This window comes from Acartia tonsa, chromosome 10 (assembly GCF_053477335.1).
Source record: "Acartia tonsa isolate MP-2025a chromosome 10, ASM5347733v1, whole genome shotgun sequence".
Lineage (NCBI taxonomy): Eukaryota > Metazoa > Arthropoda > Copepoda > Calanoida > Acartiidae > Acartia > Acartia tonsa.
Window position 1 is genome coordinate 34,649,829 of NC_137269.1, and position 20,619 is coordinate 34,670,447.

A 20,619-nucleotide genomic window follows, 5' to 3' on the forward strand; every position below is an offset into this window, starting at 1 on the left:
ATTATTATTTTAAATAACCTATAAGATTCAACCCTTTGTAGACAGTGAGGTATTTTTTTTGTCAATAATACGAATTTAAAATAGGTCTTTATTACCTAATTACTAAGTTATAAAAAAACTAATTGGCAATTTTATATCATAAAATAAATCCTTATCAGTAAGTAAATTGTTTCAACTATATATGACAAGTTAAATATCCCTACAAACATTATAAGAAACAAAAACGTTCAGATTTTCCCTGTTTTTTCCTTTTTCCCTCCCAAAATACCATAAAATCAAGGCATTATTCCTGGATATTTTTGTTAATAGGACGTTTTTGGTTGATCAGTGTAGTGAAATGTGCTTAGAAAATGTTAAGATTTGATAGGTAATCAGATGAGAAATTTTTACGTTTAAACTCCCTTTAATAAATTATAACCAAATGTAGATATATGAAATGGTCAATGTCATAATTAAGAACAGTTTGACATAATACAAGTATTTGACTTAATGTTTACACCCAACTATACACAAAATACGAGACAACAACAATGACCCCCTCTATCATTAAAAAATAATACCATTTTAAATCGATTTCTTTTAGAATTTAATTTTTGTTGTATGTTAGACTTTATTAAAAACTTAAATGTTTAATAAAAATATCCAACTCGAGAGCTTTAATTGGCAGAATATTGCTTTGTTTTTCATGGAAATCTTTCTGCACTTCATACTAACAATATTGTACTTGTTATTTCAGTTGTGTTTGGCATCCTCACCTTGCTGACTCGTTGGTTGACCGACAGGGCACTTGTCCGTGCTGGGCTGTGTCTCTCCCTGCTTGCTCTAATATGGCACACCTGTACCATCCCTAATTTTACTATAGGTAAAGTGATCCAAACAATCGTATTTTTGTTAGTAGTGAGCGTACTTTGAGTCTGTCGCGTTGGTCTGTCTCTTAGTAATGCTTTTTGATTACTTGACTTAGTAATAGAGAGAAAATAAGGGGCCCTACCTCTTGGAGGGATTGTCCTAACTTCTCACAAATAGCTCTAATCTTCTCTCTACTGTCACTAAGTTTCTTGAAAACTGAAACATTACAAGTACAGCAGTTCTTGAAATATTAGGTTACTTTAGATTTTATAAATTATGTATTTTTAGGGGACAGAAGTAAAGTGAAATATTTTGGAATTGGCGCGTTCCTTCAACTTCTGGGCTGCCCGGTTGTAGCAGAAATTGGGTTGGCTTTGTTTTCTAAGGTATTAATTTTTATTAGCAAAATTTTCATAGTTATTTGAATATTTCGTCGGTCTGCCTGTAGAACGTAGGTATAATATAATTAAAGATATCTGTTGCTAGAAGGTAGAAGTAGATTGAGTACTTCTATTCCATAACCTTCACATTATGTTAGTTTCTTTCTAAGTTAAAATTAATGACAAATTTGCATGGTCCAGCTTTCATTGAGATTTTGATTAGCATACAGACAGACATTAAACAAGTTTTTGTTATTTAGTTGGTTCCCGAGCACGTACAGGGTATGGCGCACGGAATTCGAAGATTTTTCTCTCAGCTGGCAGTTCTGCTGGGTCCCTTGTGGGGTCCCACCACCCTCACTATACCCCTGCTTATGACCCTGCTTCCGTTAGGCCTTCAGCTGGTGGCCATTATACTATTCATTGCTTGGTAAGTTTAAAACAGATTACAGGCTGGTGGTTTGATTAACCCGGGGAAGGAGGGTACATAGGGTTTATTACACTAGTCCCCAAAGTTTTATAGTAACGTTTTCTTATTTGTTAGCTCAAGAACTTTGATTTATATTGAATTTTTATTGGTTGGTTGATTAAGTTGAGTGTCCAAGTTTCAACGAATATTAGTTCTACAAAAGGGGTAATTTTTTGTATAATAATTGGGGAAGTACATGAATTTATTGACAATTGTCTTATTTTTAGATCCCTGGGTTAATCACAATTAAAGATATGATCGTCAATAAATCTCTTCCCCCTATGTTTTCCCTATATTATCTTGATTTGGGTTTAAATAGGGGGGGGGGGGGTAATGCAACCATCTCGTAATCAGTGAGCAAATGGCACTTAGAATTCGAATTTCGGCTCAGCCGTTTTTTTGGCTATTTTTAGGGCAAATCTGCCATAAATTATGTAGGAATCAACTTTTTGAAACATATTTTTGCTTTAAATCATTTTTAGATATCTAGTACCAGCAACTAGCGGCTAGAACCGTTTGAAAACGTTTTGGAACAGCAAAGAGTATTATGTGGAGATAGGATTTTTTTGATTTGCCTTGAAAATAGTTTTAAAAATGGCTAAACGGCTGAGCCGCCAGCCGTTAGCCGTTACTTATCCACTTTTTGTTCAATTTAGGGAAAATAGACCTTCCAAGGATTACTCATGCAAAATTTCAGATCAAAATTCAAATTCTAAGTGCCATTTGCTCACTGATTACGAGATGGTTGCTTTAACCCCCGCCTCCCCCCCCCCCCCCCCTTTATAAGCAACATAACATACTCAACTCAGCAATACCAGCTTTAGATCAATTGAAATGTTTTTTTTATCTATAGAAAAATAATAGCTATCATTAAATTTATTTTGTATCTTTTAAACTTTCTAGCTAGGTACAACTTCAGGGAAGTTAATTAAATCAAAATTGTCATTACTGTAGAATTTTAATTGCAGGTATTCAAAAATGCTGCCGACAAATTCCGACTCTGTTGATGAAAATACACCCTTGCTGACATAAAAAAGGAAATGTTGGGATTCAAAGTGGACTATTCAGGAACCAGAAATTAAGAGTGAGGTTAGAGCAGTAATGTTTTCCCAGTTTGGCTACTAATCTTATTCATCCGATTCATAGTCATACTGAAAAGTCATGAGTCGTATCGAATCGTAAAGAATTTTCCATGAAAAATAAAATTAATCCTTGTTTTGTTATACTTCTCATTATTCAGTCCTAAATTTTTTCAAGATTAAGTTACCTATCGAGTTGCTGTGCTAAAATCTCAAAATTTATTAAAAACATATTTGAAGTAAATATTTTGATGATTATTTTATATTTAAACAATTAAGGTACTTTATTTGCATTGATTAATCTGTAATCTTATATTATTATATGAGCTTAAGTACTTATCAGGGGTGTATATTCAGCTCAAGATTCATTTTTTCCCTGCAGCAAATTTTTATATTTTTTTTTCTCCTAGTTTTTTCCAGCAAGGAAGGGGGGAAAATTTTAAAAAATATTTTCATAACTCCTTACTTTATTCATATTTTCCCCCTTCCACATATTCTTTTAGTTAGGGTCAAATATGCAGAATATACACCCCTGATACTTATTGAATTTGAGATATTTTATTTTAGAAATTATAAAAAAATTTGTCTTTGGTTTAGAAACTAACATATATCATATACATTAATTTACTATTTATTTATAACTTTTATAACAACAAAAAGTTACATTATTGAGCTTGTAAATAATTTTACTTACACATTTTGCCTAACAAAACTTGCTAATTTTTATTAAACATTTATTTAAAAGAAAACATAAGAAATATATAAGTTTTTATTTACCTTGTCTTGCCAAATTTCTAATTTTGAAAAGACCCTGTATATTAAATATGTATAAAGGAAGATATGATTGATGTAGATATCTCGTAAAACTAATATCTATAATACAAAGTAGAACGATGTCTGTATGTCTGTCTATCTGTCTGTCTGTTTGTAGCGAAGGATCTCGCTAACTGCTGAACCGATCGGGTTCTCCTTTACAGGGTAGCTTCTCATAAGTCCCGGAAAGGTTTATAACTATTTTCTTGGGGGGTGGGACAGTGACACCCCCAACCCCCCAAAAAATGAAAAAAAAAACCCAAAAATTTTTTCTTTCTTTTTAAAACTAAAATAAAAATAGTAGGGTCGACTACCCCCCCCACAAAAAAAAATTTCTCCCCCCCCAAAAAAAATTTTTTTTTTTAATTTTTTCTTTTAAATCTAAAATATGAATAATTTGTTTGATTAAACCTCTTGGGGCAAAGCCCTTAGAGGCTAGGGGCGAAGCCGCTAGTATTTTATATAGTAATATTATAGACAGCTAAAAATTTATACACAGCTTCATATTAACATGTATTTGATATTTGATGTTAATGAATAAGAATAGGTATAAGAAATTATGAAAATAGAAAGTCCAAAATAAGATATTTGTTTACGGATATTAATTTAAATTCATCCTAATTTTTTTAGCTTTCTATAGTGTTTCTTAGGGATCAAAAGGAATAACCCAATGGCAGGTAAACTGATTGAACTCCCCATTGATGATACACAAATTTACCACTTCTAGATAAAAATTAGAGGTTGAAACGAAAAGAAAAGTTATCATAAAACTTTGGGGACTAGTGTAATAAACATCCCAATGTCCCCTCCCTACCTGATGTTTCTGTCTCTCTTTTTTCCATGGTATTATTTAGGATTTTAAATAATAAAATAATGGATAATAATTATTTGATTATTTAAAATTTACACCCACACATATGTTTATGTAAATTTATTTTTACTTACACATTTGGCTTTAAATTATTGTAAAACTAGCGGCTACGCCTTTAAAGGTATCTAGAAGCACTTGAGGTAGGTGCTAAAGTTGAAGTCGATCCCCACCCATTTTCAATTTTAGTTTTAAAAGGAAAAAGTAAAAAAATTGGGGATTAATTTTTCTAGGGGCGATTTCTCTTGGGAGGGTAGAGATACCCTCCAGCAAAGTAGTTATTAACCCCTCCCTGTATATATAAGAAGCTTCACTGTAAAGGAATTAATACAAATTAAAATTGTTTTTTTTCAACTACTTAGTACATTTTTTAATATAGCTCTTAGACACTTTTTTCCTCAGTGTCTCAAGATTTTCTTAAAAAAAACAATCTAAGCGGTACAGCCTTTTCTGAGATCTCATGCTTCAGATAAAAAAGGCGAGCATCTAATAATTGACGGCTAGATCTATTGCTCCACAATTTTCTTGGAAGCTTAGTATTAGTAATAGTAATGGGCAAATTATAGGATAAATTTTGGCTGGGTGGGGAGGGGTTGAGGTGTTAAACACCTTACAAGATATGGCCCCAGAAATTGGTTGTGGGGAAGAGGCCATTCTTTTATAAACTACAAATTTAAAATTTTATTTATTATGAAATGATAATTAAATGCATTTGTTAAAATATTAGTAAAGGCATTAATAACATAACATTTCTTTGGAATGATATATTATTAAAATCTAAAATCAAGTTTGACAAAATTGTTATGTGGCTCGGCCATTATGATTTCTTTATAAATTTAAGACTTAAATCATAGAGAAAAACATTACTGCGATCACAAAAAAAAACTGTTTTTCAGTGTTTTTATAAAGATAATAGGGCAAATTCAGAAGATGTAAGGTTAGAACATTATAGTAACATATTTATTGAGTATTCTTGCTATATTTTTAAAATTAAATCATCCAAAATTTAACAAAGATTTAAATATTTAAGAATAGGATATATTAATGCTTTTCAAAAGAAATACAATTGAAGTTTAAACAAGAATGACATAAAAGCAAAGCTCTACAAATCAGGCATTCATCCAACCTCCATCAATTAATCCCTCCGCTTAAAATTTCTGTTTTAGGGGGGGGGGGGGCATAAAAACCCATATCTTGAGTGTAAAATATAGTTAACTGATTTTTTTTTAACATGGGTCCTTTGGCACCCCCAAATTAGTTTATTTCGTAGATGGAATACTATGGGACACTATTTTATCCAACCTTCCCTCGGAACCTTATGTAATACGTTAAGGTTCGTAATTGAAAAGGTCTGGATGCTGATTTTGTTAAAATAAGAACATTTCAACTTGCATATTTCAAAAGAGATTGTTGTTAATTTTTATATATTAACCAATTGAATTCTATATAGCAGTAAGGTTTTTTTGTCGCTTAGATGCCTCTATCCACTAAACTGATTGTACTCATTTTAGGGAGTCTTCACCTAGGTCCGTTTTTAATATATTTAGGCCCTATGTTCGCTCCTTGGACCGAAGTTGCAAGTATTTTGCAAAATAAATTGTCGAAAAATTTAATTCTTTGGAATACGTGTATGCCTAAAAATATTTAGCAGGGTTTGTAAAATAATGAATCGTGTGATCACTTTAATTTAAATGTACTTCTCTTAAGAACAAACATAACTTTTTCATTTTTGTTATATTATGTAGAGCATATTTTAATTTTTGGCTGTGATTTTGAAATCTCGATATATCTTCATTTTCAATATTATCAAATATTAATAATTGCTTGTCATTAGTAGCGCAGCTATTTTATGACTTGGGTATGCTTGTCTGTACATCCGAGATAATTTATTTTCCGATTTAGGTCTTAAAATGTCAAATAAAGAAATTATTGCCAAATTTTAAAACCCCAAAATGTTGTTGACCTGTTGCTGCGCTAATTATAGACATAACTGTCTTTGTTACATAGAGCTATAAGCAAATATTAAATTTATTTAAAAGCATAAAATATTGTATAATTATAAAACAATGTTACAAAAAATTATTATTTACTAATTCTTTGATTTTATCCAAAATTTACAGTAAAAACTTGTGATCATGAATATGCCTTATTTAATATTGATTTCAACATAAATGTAAACTTAAATAATTAGATATTTACATTAGAGGATCCATGGATTGAGACAATTTTCCAAAAAATATTTGTGGCCATTTAATGGAATTTGAAATCTTTCCATACAACTAGGCATTTTCAAAACGATGATCATTTATTCAAAAATCTGCTACTACTATTAGTCATGTTTTATTCACTGGTTTCTGTCCTCTAACAAGATGCAATCTAGAGGTCCTCTAATAAAGTCGTTATATTTCTTACATATCTGATATCTACAAGATGCGGCACCAAAACTGTCCTATTTTTAAATAAAAAATATGCAGGGGAAAAAATAAATCGATAGTTTAACTTTTAACGTTACTTACTTTTGTAGAGTAAAATAGTCTTATAGCCCTAGCTTCAGTTGCCTCATTATAGACAACGATTAACTATTATTGATTCAAAGTTGTTTTTTCTCAAAACCTGCATTTTTTATAGTTTAAGAAATGGAACTTTTTATGTATCGCACCTTGTAAATAGATAATGCATAAAAGATGTTAAATAGATAAAATAAAATATGATATTTCAGAAAGAATGTAATGATGTAAGTATCTTTTGGGAACTTGACAAAAAAAAATTTTTATTCAGGTCGCAAAAAGTTTAGGTAAGAAGTACAATATTAATATTTTAAAAACGATTTTACATTATTTTACTCCATACCTATTATTTTTTTTTTTTTTTTGAAAACAAGAAATATTTTTTTAAGGTGGATGACTTTTTATTGGGACCAGCTCCAAGGGGTGTTGTTGTAAATTGTACCCCTCATTTCTTGTTTAAAGGTACGCTACTGTGACAGTAATCGTCCATGTTTTTATACCTTATTTGTTTTCTAGTGACAATATTATTCCTCTGTTTCTTTGGACCCTTCTCATCCTTGTTATAATGGGTGTGGCTACTTCAAGGTATAGTATTTTTAGCTGCCACTATCCCCAAAAGTGACAAGGTAATCGAGTGCAGAACCCACCTTACTTATTTTAGAATGAATTGAAAAAAAAGGGAAGTACCTAAATAGTTCTTAGTTCGGGTTCGGCGTGAAAAAAAATATAATCCCATTATTTTCAATTTACTTCCCAACTAAGATAGGCGCGGTTTTCTTTGTTCGCTATGCACTGTGAGGGAAGTCACCCTTTTCTTTATCTGTATTACTGCACAAATTGAACATTTCATTATGAGTCAAGAATCTGAAGACGATAAATTTATGCATACCTCATATGATGATAAATAAATCTACCTCTTTTGTAGATTAAATACCTAATCATTTCTGGAAAAGGTTTTAGACAGTGCTAGTTTGTACCAACCAACCGAGATTTAATAAAATGTAATCAAAATTTTTAAAGCCAAGAACGGTTTTTTCATGAAGAACGGTTTCTTATTTGTTGGCTTATCAAGTTAAGAACCTATTAAACTTTTATTGAATTTTGACTGATTTGTTTATATAGTTGAGTGTCCAAACATTTCAACCACTAATTGTGATCTCCAGAAGGGGTATTTTGTGTATCATCAAAGGAGTTGTAAATCAGTTTATCGACAATTGTTTTATCACTTTAGATTTTTGTAAAATTACTAACATAATCATAATAGTATTATTATAGGTATTATACTAAAAGCCAAAAGTAGATTAAAATCAGAATTCAACATAATGATATTGCATATAGGGTAAAATTTTGATATATATTTTAATAAAAAATGTATTCTAGCTAACACAATATTTAGAAATATATATAATCAAATGTAAGATTTCTGCAGGATTTTTAATTGTCTTAAGAACTTTTAAGAGCTCTAAAAATGTTAAATAAATCAAAAATATCTTTATTCTTAATGTCGAAATTTAACTCCTAAACACTTGGTACTTAAAGCATTCTATGCAGGGATCTATAGGGATAACACAATGAGAAATAAATTGGTTTACACCCCCAATTACGATAAACAAAGCTACCCTTTATGTTAAGATATTTGTAAAAAAGTTTTAGTGAAACCTAATCAAGATTTAATGAAAGTTTTTAAACCTACGAACGACAGAACGTGTTCATATAATTTTGGTTACCATTTTAATTTACAGTCCATGTCCCTAACTCTTTAGGTGTGCATTGACAACCACATATTATCACTTTTGCACAGCGTTTCATATCAGGGATCTAAAGGGATAAGATAATGGCCGATAAATTGATGTACATACCCAATTATGACACACAAAATTACCTCTTCTGTAGATTAAAATTAGTGGTTGAAACGTTTGAACACTCAACTTAATATACAATACATACAAATCAAAATTCAGTAAAAGTCCCTAAAGTTTTTATCGAACGTTTCATTTTCTCAAAAAGACGCAATCGCAAATAGATATTATATATAGGATTTTTAATTATGATAATAGAAAAATATGATAGTATGCTGTTGAATAATTTACTGTTCTGATAATCTAATGGAAACATAAAAGGTACTGTGAAAATACGACGAAACCTGCTACTTTGTTTTTTTTTTCCATGATCCAACATTATTCATCTACGGAAAAGCATTCACACCATAAGTTAATTATCAAATTAAAAAGGAAAATTTTAATATCTTTATCTAAGCATACTTATAAATTTCAATTATGCTTCATACTTTTGGTTGGGAGAGCTTAACCTCAAGTGGATTTTTTACAAAATTTGAAGAAGAAAAGTAGACTGGGGAGGAGGAAAATTCGGGCAGCTACTAACTTTTTAAAAACCATAATTTGATCATGTTCTAAACGTTTTGGAAAGAAGTTTTTAAAATTTAAGTTGTAGTCCATGACTTCAATTCTATTTAAATTTATTACTAAAGAGTTTTTCTGTAAAACAAAATCTTAAATAACTTACAAAATACTTTTTAAAATCTTAAAGCTTTAAAATGCGCCGTTATATATAGATAAATTGACACCGATAGGTAATAAATCTACATTATATTTTTAAACAAATAACCCAGACTTCCAATTAATTTCGGTATATTTAAAAATCACGAAACCTATACTTATTTTCAGCTGTCGTTTGGAGGGGAAACACTTCGTAGAATTGACGACCTTTTTATTCGCCCCCCAAAGTATTATTTTAGATTTATTTCGATTTCGCTTGTTGGTTATATCTTATTCCTGGTATATTTCTATTGGTTATGTCAAAAAACTGGAAAAGGCAGTTTTTTCTGACCCACGTTGCATTATTGCAGAGAGTGGGAGCCAGCAGAGACATTCACCTTGTTTGAACCACCTCCATGGCCTGAACAATACAGGGATCAAGATGGAAACATTTTACCTTATCAGGTTCGAATAGTGGTGACGCCCCTAGAGACCTCTAGAGAAAATTGGCGTTGTGATGATCCTACACTTAATATTTTTGTTTTAAAAATAATAAGGAAGAGAGAGAGCCAAGTATCGCAGCCTCATCAAGAATAAACATTTAAAACATTTTCTAGTCATACTCCGTGGCGAGTGGCGTGTACGGGATTTTGCTAGGGTATAGGGGGGTGTGGACGATAATATGCATTGTATTAGGTAATTAGCCTTTAAAGAATAATTTCTTGTACTTTTGCGTGAGTGATAGATAGATGAATTTGTAGAATTCAACAGGGAATAGACATATATATCCTAGTTTTATAGTTTCTACGCCGCCAACAAACAATTTTAGATCATGGAAAGAAAACAAAGTACCGAGTGGGTTTCTTCGTATTTTCACATAAGCTTTCTTCTCATTTCTAGCCCCTGCGGGGGGCTCTAGCCCTGTGGTGCAATCATTAACATGACGAAACCCGCTACTTCGTTTTCTTTTCATGGTCCAAATTTTTAAGCAATTCCAGAAATATCTGATTCTTATTTTTATAAAAATACCTTTACATAAACGCATTTAGTGCTGTTTATGAGCAGTTTTAGATAAACACTTGAAAACTTAAATTTTAATATTACGTTATAATATTACACAATAATCCTTTTACAAAATATACATGATGTTTGTCTGTCTGTTTACTGTTAACTCTCTTTTACTAAGATGCTTTTCATATCTTAAAGGTATTTTTATGAAGGAACAGTTATCTTTTTAAACATATAAAGGAGTAGGTAGGTAAGTTTTCACAAAGACTAATCTTGTTATTTTATTTATAAGGAAAATGGAAGGTTCCAAAACCCGGCAATGAAGGACAGACCTAATGTTCTATCCTTTTTCTGGTCTGCCCTAACTGGAAAGGTAAAACTAGTGAAGAGGTAGACTGTCTGATATTATATGTGTCTGTCTGCATGTGCAGTGCATAAAGAAATCAAAATTATCATTAGATGAAAACCATAATACCTATGCTCTGTGCATACTGCAAACATATCCACATTTTTTAATGGTGGAAATTCTTCTTTATAATTGTTATCCCCTTCCCCACTCATTTACTTTTATGTGCGAGGTAGGTAATTATGACAAGCCTACAATAATCAGGGAGAAAGGGAGGGGACAATGGGCAATTAATTCAATATAAGAGTTATCAAAGAAAGGGCATGAAATCCAGTTTAATCCAATAAATTTGTAGGAAATTATAAAGGGATTGTTAATTGAATAATAGATTTCCATAGCGTCATGTAAAGTGAAATCACAACTTGTTTTTGATGAAATATATTGAGGTTTTTTGGTGTGATTTTTATATTACAAGATTATTGGACCCGGCCAGCTGCTAGCAAGAATATGACTGCCCCTTTTTATTCTGTTTATTTCCCTTGCCCCTTGCCCCCACCACCCTTCTCCCCGTTTGCTACATTCCAAACTAACACAACGAGTGTTTATTTCCCTTGCCCCCACTTCCCTTATTCCTTCTCCCCGTCTGCAATATTCAAAACATACATAACAAGTAGCGGCATTTCATGCGCAAGTACCCAAACTGCTAAATTCTTGCACATTCCCTTTAAGCCAGTACCCAAAGTCTGAGCCTCCTTAAAATTGAATATTCGATCCATTGTCCCCTCCCTTACTCCCTGACAATAATGCAAAAATGGCTACGCTTAGAACGGTGATAGGGTTACCCCCTCAATCTTTTCTTTTTTTTGGGGGGGGGGGGTTAAGGTTTATTGGTGCTCTATATTCCCTGTAAACTAGTTCATATCTTGCCCATTACAAGGATCAAAATTGTGAACCAAGCAGCACCCTAGCCGTTTCTATCGTTCTCAGTGGACTTGAATACACACACAACTTACTTTTTTAGTATATAAAATAATCAGCAAAGTTGTATCAAATACTTTGTTAAAATCAAATTGGCTTTTATTATACATCTTGTAATGATTTAATAAAATTTTTAGGATGATTCAAATATTCCCAGTCCCGCTGAACTGGATAAAACCTTTCCTGTTATAAAACCCAACTGGACAGATATTTCTAATGCCAGGTATAAAATTAATGCCTCATTAATTGGTTATTTGTGACACCATAAATAGAAAAAATAATCGATTATCACAACCTATGATTTCATACCTAATTCAATTTCGAGTCCAACAATTTCTTTGTCACAATATTTTGAGGGCAGCTTCTCATGAAATACTAAATATAAAAAATAATATTGTCCTTATTTTAGGATGACATGGCTTGGACACGCTAGCGTGCTTGCTGAGGTTGATGGTAAAGCTGTTCTTACTGATCCTATCTTCTCCAACAGAGCTTCAGCTGTCCAGGTAAAGCTGTTCTTTATAATCCTATCTTCTTCCACAGAGCTTCAGCTGTCCAGATAAAGCTTTTCTTATTGATCCTATCTTCTCTATTGATCTATTGTTTCAGCTGTCCAGGTAAAGCTGTTCTTATTAATCTTATAAATATATTTCAACAGAGCTTTAGCTGTTCAGGTAAAGGTATTACTAATCTTACTGATCCTATCATCTCCTACAGAGCTTCAGCTGTCCAGGTAAAGCTGTTCTTATTCATCTTATATTCTCCAACATAGCTTCAGCTGTTTAGGTAAAGCTGTTCTTATTGATCTTATGTTCTCCAACATAGCTTTAGCTGTTCTTATTGATCTTATATTCTCCAACATAGCTTTAGTTGATTTGACTGATCCTATCTTCTCCAACAGAGCTTCAGCTGTCCAGATAAAGCTGTTCTTATTAAACTTGGATATTCTCCAACAGAGCTTCAGTTGTCCAGGTATAGCTGTTCTTATTGATCTTATATTTTCGAACATAGCTTCAGCTGTTAAGGTACAGATGTTCTTATTAATCTTACATTTACTAACAAGTTTTCAGCTGTTCTTTAATTAAAGTCAAATATTAGTGTATTTGTTTTAGTTTGCTGGTCCCGCAAGGTACAGGTATGCCCCCTGCACCATCAGTGACCTCCCAGCTCTGGATGCTGTCGTCATTTCCCACAGTCATTATGACCACTTGGACCTCAACAGTGTTGCAGAAATTGCTAGGAATTGATCCTTAATATATACTTTGTTTTTCATCATGAAAGTTCATGTGATTTGAAACAATTTTCTCATGCATTTATAGATTGTATTAGTAGCTTGCATAAAGAAGGAAGTACCTATTATATTATTGGGTTATATGATTACTAATGAAAAGTTGTATGGTCTAGTTATTGAGTAGCTGCACTTCTATAATTTATATTAGGCTTAAACATTTAAATTTGATAAAGGTATACCTAAACTACTTAAATATTTTATTATATTTGGTGATAGGATTAAAAAATCTTCAAAAAATTTAATATGTTCACATAACTCATTTTGGTGGATTTCCATTTTTAAAAGAATTCATTTATTTTAAGGATTGATCTTTAGAGTACAACCAAACACTGAATTTTTTGTGCCTATGGGTAAGATTTTTAAAAGCTTAGGTAGTTGTTCTATATTTCGCTTTTGCGTATCTGTATGTTGGAATAATAGGAATTAATGTAAGCATGTTAAAATTATCCCTCGATTTCTGAATTTTTGTTCTGTTCTAGAGCTATTCTTATTTGGGGGTTATTCCACTACCCTCTTTAAAAATAGCCCAAACCTTGACCAGCTACTTTGGTTCAAAAGAATTCGTAAAGACAATGTATTATGTGGAATATTGATTTATTGTCTGACTTTTGAGGTTTAAAATCTTGGATGGAATCAAACACGGTGGCCGACTCTGACAATATTCATGAGATGACTTGGTGGCAAGAAAGGAATCAACTTTGATAGTTTTCAATTTATGATATTTTGGTATCTAATGAAGTTCATAAAAATAACAACACAATATAATGCAAGAAAGGGAGAATGCTGATTCGATAAATTTCAGGGCTGGCATATCATGCACTTTTTTCAATATAGTTCCGCCCGATTGCCCAAAAGAGGTTTTGGGAACCCTTTTGGGCAAATGTCGTGAAAAGCATATAAAAAGGATAAAAAAACAGCCTTTCTTTCTTTCTGTAGCCCATTTTTCTTATTCATCCGTTACATCATCATTACTGGCCAGATTGAGAAATCTGGCTGCTTCCAGAGGGTTGGTCCAGAGGTCTCTGACAGTGAGGGTAGTAGGGTTCTCCGGACAGTTAAACAGGTGGTTGGTTGTGTGAGTAGCAGGGCAGTTGGGACAGGTGTCATCAATAGAATTGCCAATTCTTGCTCTGTAGCTGTTGAGAAAGCTACTATAGCCGGAACGTAGTTGAGCAAGTGTGCTTCTGGTGGTTCTAGGTAGAACCCTTTCAGTAGCGTTTATGGGGGGAGGGGGGGCATTGAGAACTTTGCTGTTGGCCATGTTGTTTAGCATGTCTCTGACAGAGGTGGTGTGGATATGCTTCAGTCTCCTCTTATAGGCATCGGAGGAGAGGTTTGGGGTGGATAAGTCCTTTATTTCACTGCCAAATTTGGAGGTCAATGTTTCCTTCATCTGGCGGGCGGGGGGGCGAGCATTTAGATTCGTTGGGTTAGGGTGGTCCTGTTTCTGTGTAGAGAGTAGGTATTGTTTGCTGAGCATTTCACAGTGCTGTCTGACTTTCATTAGCTTGGTTTCATGATGTAAGTGATCTATGTCAGACATTAGATGACAGCCTGTGGCGGTGCGCAGCGCGGAGTTTTGAGCCGCCTGGAGTCTTTTCCAATTAGTTTCACTTAAGGAGGGGGTCCAAATTGGAGCACAGTAGTTAAGTGTAGATTGTCCGATGGCCTTGTAGGTGTTGGTAATTACTTCCTTCTCCTTACCCCAGTTGGTGCCAGTCAGTGCTTTCAGGATGTTATTCTTAGACTGTAGCTTAGTTTTCATATCTGAAGCATGCTGGTTAAAGGAGAGGAGGCCATCAAAAGTGACCCCAAGAAATTTGGGTTTCTTGACGGTCGGGACAGTTTCACCATTGATTTTCACATCCAGTGTTAGATTTACCTCATATGAAGCAGTTGTGAAAAGAGTAGCTGATGACTTGGCAGGTGAAATGAAAAGATTACGGCTCTTGAACCAGGTGTCAAGTGTGACGAGATATTGGTTGATCTCTTTCACCACGGTGTCGATAACAGGTCCAGAATTTAAAATGTTGGAATCATCAGCATAAGATACCAATTTTATGTCGCCAGGTGGTAAGGGCATGGAGGACATATAGAGGTTGAACAAAACAGGTGATAAAACTCCGCCTTGTGGTACCCCTTGCTTGACTTTCCTAAATGTTGATCTAGAGTTTCTAAATTCAACATATGTCTGTCTGCCGCGAAGATAACCACAGAGAAAGCGTTTGACATAGTCATTTAGAGGAAGGTTGTTAATGTCCTCTAGAAGAAGCTGATGGTCCACGGTGTCAAATGCTTTGGACAGGTCAATTGCCACAGAGACTGTGCGGCTGACGGGTTTCTTCCGGTTAAGTCCTGAGTTGATGTGGTTCAAAATGCTGTGGAGGGCTGTGGTGGTCGATCTGTTCTTTCTGAATCCATGCTGGTGGTCAGCAAGCTGAACAGCAGCATTGACTAGTGGTAAAAGAAGAGCTTCCAATGTCTTAGCTGCGGGGGAGAGAAGAGAGACGGGGCGGTAGCTGGGGCCTTTATCTGCAGGTTTGCCGGGTTTTAGTAAGGGGATGATCTTGGCTGTCTTCCAGATTGTGGGGACCTTGGAGGTCTTGATGCAGACATTAAAGATGTTAGTGAGGTATTTAATCCCATTTGGTCCGAGGTGTTTAAGCATGATTGGAGACAGGCCGTCAGGTCCAAGTGCTTTGGAGCTCTTGGCCTTCTTGATGGCTTCCAAGGTCTGGGCAGGGGTGAAAACAGGTGCTTGGTCCTTAGCCTTGCGTTTCATTCTTCGCAGAATATTACGTAGGGCTTGCTGGGGCTTCTTGTCTGTGTTGGGAGTATATTGTTTGTTGAAGTTAGTGGCCAGTTTCTTGGGATGGTTGATGGTTTTATTGTTAAACGAGATGCCCTGGTTCTCAGGTTGCCTGGGGTTGTTGCCAAGTCCTTTGATGGTGCTCCATAGTTTCTTAGAACCAGGTAGACAGCTGTCAAGGTGTTCAGTCCATTTTTGTTTTCTATGATCTCTGATTTTTTGGTTGATGTTGTTATTAAGATCATTCAGTCTGTCGTCATTAGGGTTGTTTCTTCTAATCTCGTCTCTCTCATCAATTAGTCTTGCTGCTTCTGTGGGAAGGGCATTGTAAGTTTTAGGAATTCTACCAGCTGGGATGGATTTTTTGGAGGCTTTAAGAAGGATATTTCTGAAGAATTTTTCTGCTTTGTGGACGTCTGTAACATTTCTGGCATTTGCAAAGGATTGTTCAGTTTGATTTGTGAATTCTTCCCAGTTGGCTTTTGAAAAATTCATGAAGGTAAAGTGCTTGGAGTTGAATTTGGTGAAATTAGCAGTTAGGCTGATTGAGATCGGCAGATGGTCTGAGCTAAGTTTATTCTCGATTCTCCAGGTGCTGGTGGGAATGAGGTTTGGGGAGGCAAGACTGATGTCAGGTGCTGTAGAGGCTGTGTTGGTGACTCTTGTAGGTAAGTCTTCATTTATGATTCCATAGCTGTTGTTAGAGATGGTGTCGGCTAGGAGTCGGCCTCTGGCATCAGGGTTGGCCTCTGAATGCCAGAGTTCATGGTGAGCGTTTACATCCCCAAGTATGTAGTAAGATTCACCAAGTCCCTCATGAAGATGGTTAAGAGGGGGGGTGTATTGTGGGCTACAGCTGCTCTGTGGAGGTATATACACATTTCTGATTGAAAGGTTGTTGTCTTTGCCAGGTATGCAGATGGTGAGGGATTCGAGGTGTGGATCTTGTTGAAGAATGGCAGGTTCAGGAACAAGATTGAAATTGACGTCCTTGTGGACTAGAAAGCCTAGGCCACCGCCTTTGTTCACACCTCTATCTTTTCTTACAAATGTGTAGTTTGGAGTGTTTCTTAGCTTAGATCTGTCGGTAAGTTTAGTTTCCTGAAGGGCTGCAATGAGGAAGTTTCCTTTCTCTAGGGCATGTAGCAGCTCGTCGAGTTTACCAGTGAATCCATTGATGTTGTGTTGGTAAATCTTCAGGTTATGGCCTTGATGGTTGTGGGTGGGAAGGGGGTCCCGAGGGGGGTTACGGGGGGGAGGGGGGTCCCGAGGGCGGGCACGTGGGGGAGGGGGGACACGAGGGGGTCCATTTGGGGAAGGGGGGTCCCGAGGGGGGACGCGGGGGGAGGGGGGTTCCGAGGGGGGGCACGGGGGGGAGGGGGGTCCCGAGGGGGGACACGGGGGGAAGGGGGGTCCCGAATGGGGACACGGGGGGAAGGGGGGTCCCGGGGGGGTTTGTTGGGGGTGGGGGGGACATGGGGGCTCTTTCTGGTGGCGCAGCATGGTCCAGTCCAAGATTTTAATTTGGATCTCTGTTTGGTAGATTTTAGGCCAGAGCATTTGACATGGAGCCATTCTTGACATGAAGAGCATTGGACAGCATAAGGTGTTAGGTTACTGTTGCATATGATACAGGGCCAATGGTTTGGGCCGGGATTTTGCTCTATACCAGCTCTGATTAAGAGAAGCCGAATAAGACAGGCTGGAGTTGTCTTATTCTTTGTCGGGCAAGCTAAAAACTCGAGTTAGCAGAGTGAACCTCTTTGTCGATGTTGTTAAAAAACCTCTGGAAGGTTGTTGATGATGTGTTGGTAAGATAAGTTGGGAGATTGTTGTCGTTGGCTCTTGGCTTCTCTGCTGCTGCTGGTGGTGTTGCTGCTGCTGACGAAGGTAGATACACAGCGTAGATGTGGCCAACATAGTATCCAAAAAAAACAGCCTAAAACTATACCGTGACTTATTATTAGAAATAAAATAGCCTAAAACCATCTCAGGACCACTGGAAAGGAGAATCATATCGGTTCAGCGGTTAGCGAAACCCTACCCTAGATAAGTATAAAAAAAGCTTACTAATCTATATAATAGTTAATATCACCCAAAAAAATAGGCCCGCCCCCTCTTTTTTCACCCCCCAAAACGAGGGGTGCTCAAAAGGACCAATAAAGGGCGGCCCAAAACCGCCCGCTTAAAACTGCCCGCCCAAAGTCGCCCTCCCGATATGCCAACCATGATTAATTTACATCCCTATTTCCTCCAAAAAATTACCATATATGATTGATTTTTTAAACATAAACAACAATAATTTAAATATCAAAGTTGATAATTATCTAGAAATTTGAAAGATTCTGACGTGAAAATAGTTTTTACCCCAGCTAATCATTGGTGCAAGCGGTCAGTAAGGTTAGTTATTTCAGGCCTTTGGCGCGGTAACTGTACAATAAGCTGCTCCTTATTTGCAATTTGCCACTTCAGCCGCCAGTAGCCCAACAAATAATCAAATACTTCAAAGACTGTCACAGCTGATCTACTTTTTTCATCAATCTGTGCACAGTATTGCCAACAATTGGTGGAAGTCTTTATTTTATCATTAAAAATTATCAGGATGTCTGTCTGTATGTTTAGTGAAGGATCTCAATAACGCTAAACCGATTATGCAAAGAAGATACCAGAAATACCTACCTATTATATTTCAGTGATGACAACAAAGTTTTGTGGGGTTCCTGGGCAGTCTTAGGAACAAACAATTCATTCTGGTTTGGTGGGGATACTGCTTACTTTGAAGGATTCAAACAAATAGGTACATATAGCTATTTCGATTAAAATTTGACATCCTATAAATGTTCATATTCAATTGTTGAATTCAAAACTTCGCTTTAATGGATGTTGTCATCTTTGTTGCCTTACTATTACTACAAAGCACAAACAGTACAACTTCTATTGAAGCTGTACTTATGATATTAAGGTCTTCATAGAAATCTGAAGAAAAGAATTAAATCTCCTTAAACTGCTTATAATGTAACGTATTGGCATTCTAAGACTTAAGTTTGAAATAAAATAAAGTCTTAGTTTATAAAAGTGCCTAATAGTCTTAGCAAGCAACATTCTATAAATCAAGGTTATATTTCAATATACCTATCATGTAAAAATAGAGTCCAAAAAGATAAAGAATTAACTTTTTTAAATTAACGAATCATAATGCAATTTAAGAGAAAAAAATAGATGAATTTCCTACTCATATCCATGTTAAATCACCATTTCTCAGTTTATTGGGTTTTTAAGTGTACTTGTACTCTTTAATTCAAATAATAACTAATATTCTTGTACTTCAGGAGATAAATATGGACCCTTTAGCATGGCAGCTATCCCAATAGGCGCATACCAGCCCAACTGGTTCATGAAGTATCAACATGTCCATCCAGGAGAGGCTGTCAGGATACATCAGGATATCAGGAGCAACAAGTAAGATTTCATTTCACGGTCTTTGTCTGTAAGTACTAACGGTAGAAAGAATTGAGTTGTACCTGTTTTTAAGCGAATACATACATCTTTCTCTCAATATTCACTCTTATCATACTTCTATAGTTGTTTGGCGGTTTCCTTTAAGGTACATAGTCTAGCAAAGAACCCTCCTCCACATTTTTATAAAATTGAAAATAAGGTAGGGTGGTATTTTTTCTGTTGTTACCCTAGGCTAGGTTAGGTTATATTGAGAACAGGGTAGCTCAGCATGTAGTAATGTATAGGCAGTGGCACCGCAGGTTTAGGCTCCTACAGATTTAGAGCCCCCCACAGGGGTTAATAATGAAGGAAAAATTTAATCACTTTCCTCCCCCCCCCCTTGCCCTTTTATCTTGTGATTTGTGCTTTCTATGCACTTTGAGGGAATGCATCAATTATTTTTATCAATCAGACGAAATATAACAAACTCTTGTTTTAAAAAGAATGCACTCGTAGCTAATTGAATTAATCTAACTGATTTTAGGTCCCTTGGGATTCACTGGGGCACCTTCAAGCTCACCTACGAACACTACATGGAACCACCAAAACTTTTGAAAAAATATTTACAAGAGTTTAAACTTCCAGAGGAAGAATTTGTGTCAATCAATATCGGAGAGTCGGTGGAATTGTAAATTTTAATCTAGGGATGGCAATCTGAATATGTTTTGGCCTAAACCGCCGGATTTTGGACTAAATATCAGAATCTGAAATCCAAATAAAATATATTCATTCTTTATGCTAATCTGAATTAGTTTAAAGGAATCCTCCAACTTTAAGAAAAACTGAATCCGATGTTGTCAAGAGTGCCTCGGAACACCATCCCTGATTTTAATTTTCTTATTTTTAAGCAATCACAATGCAGAAAATGCGGGGGTAGTTTCATGAACAAAATTTAACTAGTAAAAATACTAACTAAGAATTGGGATTTTTTCTTTAGACTAGCGGATACGCCCATATAAGCCTTCGAGGGGAGGGAGTCGATCTGCCCTCCTCCTAAGTTTTAAAAAGACAAATACCCTTTTTTTGGCGGGGCTGAGGGCTATTTTTAAATGTAACTCTTTAATAATTTTAACTCTATTTTGACTCATAAGGAGTAAAATATTTAACAACTTATAAATATATTTCATATATAAAATCATTTTAGTCAAGTGAAAAACCTCTTTTATAGATAAAATTGATTTTTTTATCATATACTTTACAAAAAAACATAAAATTTGCACACACAAAAA

At 35.1% G+C, this 20,619-nt stretch overlaps 2 protein-coding genes across 5 annotated transcripts in view; both read left to right on the top strand.

The window, feature by feature from the left end:
• The window catches only part of LOC145329959 (uncharacterized), a 26,321-nt gene extending 19,141 nt beyond the window's left edge, over positions 1 to 7,180 (top strand). Inside the window, exons 19-23 of one of the 2 annotated variants that reach the window (XR_013883190.1) lie at positions 737 to 862; positions 1,138 to 1,235; positions 1,490 to 1,659; positions 2,667 to 3,056; positions 6,498 to 7,180. Coding sequence is in view for 1 of the 2 variants with exons in the window: in XM_080174453.1 (XP_080030579.1) it covers positions 737 to 862; positions 1,138 to 1,235; positions 1,490 to 1,659; positions 2,667 to 2,730 (458 nt within the window). In the remaining variant the exon portion in view is untranslated. Of the gene's footprint in view, positions 1 to 736; positions 863 to 1,137; positions 1,236 to 1,489; positions 1,660 to 2,666 lie in introns of both variants that reach the window. The other variant, XM_080174453.1, reaches the window with a different exon arrangement.
• On the top strand, positions 7,175 to 20,619 carry LOC145329960 (N-acyl-phosphatidylethanolamine-hydrolyzing phospholipase D-like). Of its 3 annotated transcripts, none has more exons than XM_080174456.1 (13): positions 7,175 to 7,252; positions 7,482 to 7,550; positions 9,832 to 9,925; positions 10,761 to 10,841; positions 11,930 to 12,015; positions 12,202 to 12,298; positions 12,905 to 13,029; positions 13,396 to 13,433; positions 13,697 to 13,770; positions 18,222 to 18,292; positions 18,586 to 18,689; positions 19,222 to 19,351; positions 19,875 to 20,619. In XM_080174456.1, exons 2-13 carry the CDS (start codon positions 7,531 to 7,533, stop codon positions 20,020 to 20,022), a joined length of 1,068 nt encoding a protein of 355 aa, XP_080030582.1. In that variant the 5' UTR covers positions 7,175 to 7,252; positions 7,482 to 7,530; the 3' UTR covers positions 20,023 to 20,619. The 3 variants fall into 3 exon arrangements, with proteins under 3 accessions (XP_080030582.1, XP_080030581.1, XP_080030583.1); XM_080174455.1 differs by having other exon boundaries at positions 7,181 to 7,192; XM_080174457.1 differs by lacking the exon at positions 7,482 to 7,550 and having other exon boundaries at positions 7,182 to 7,192.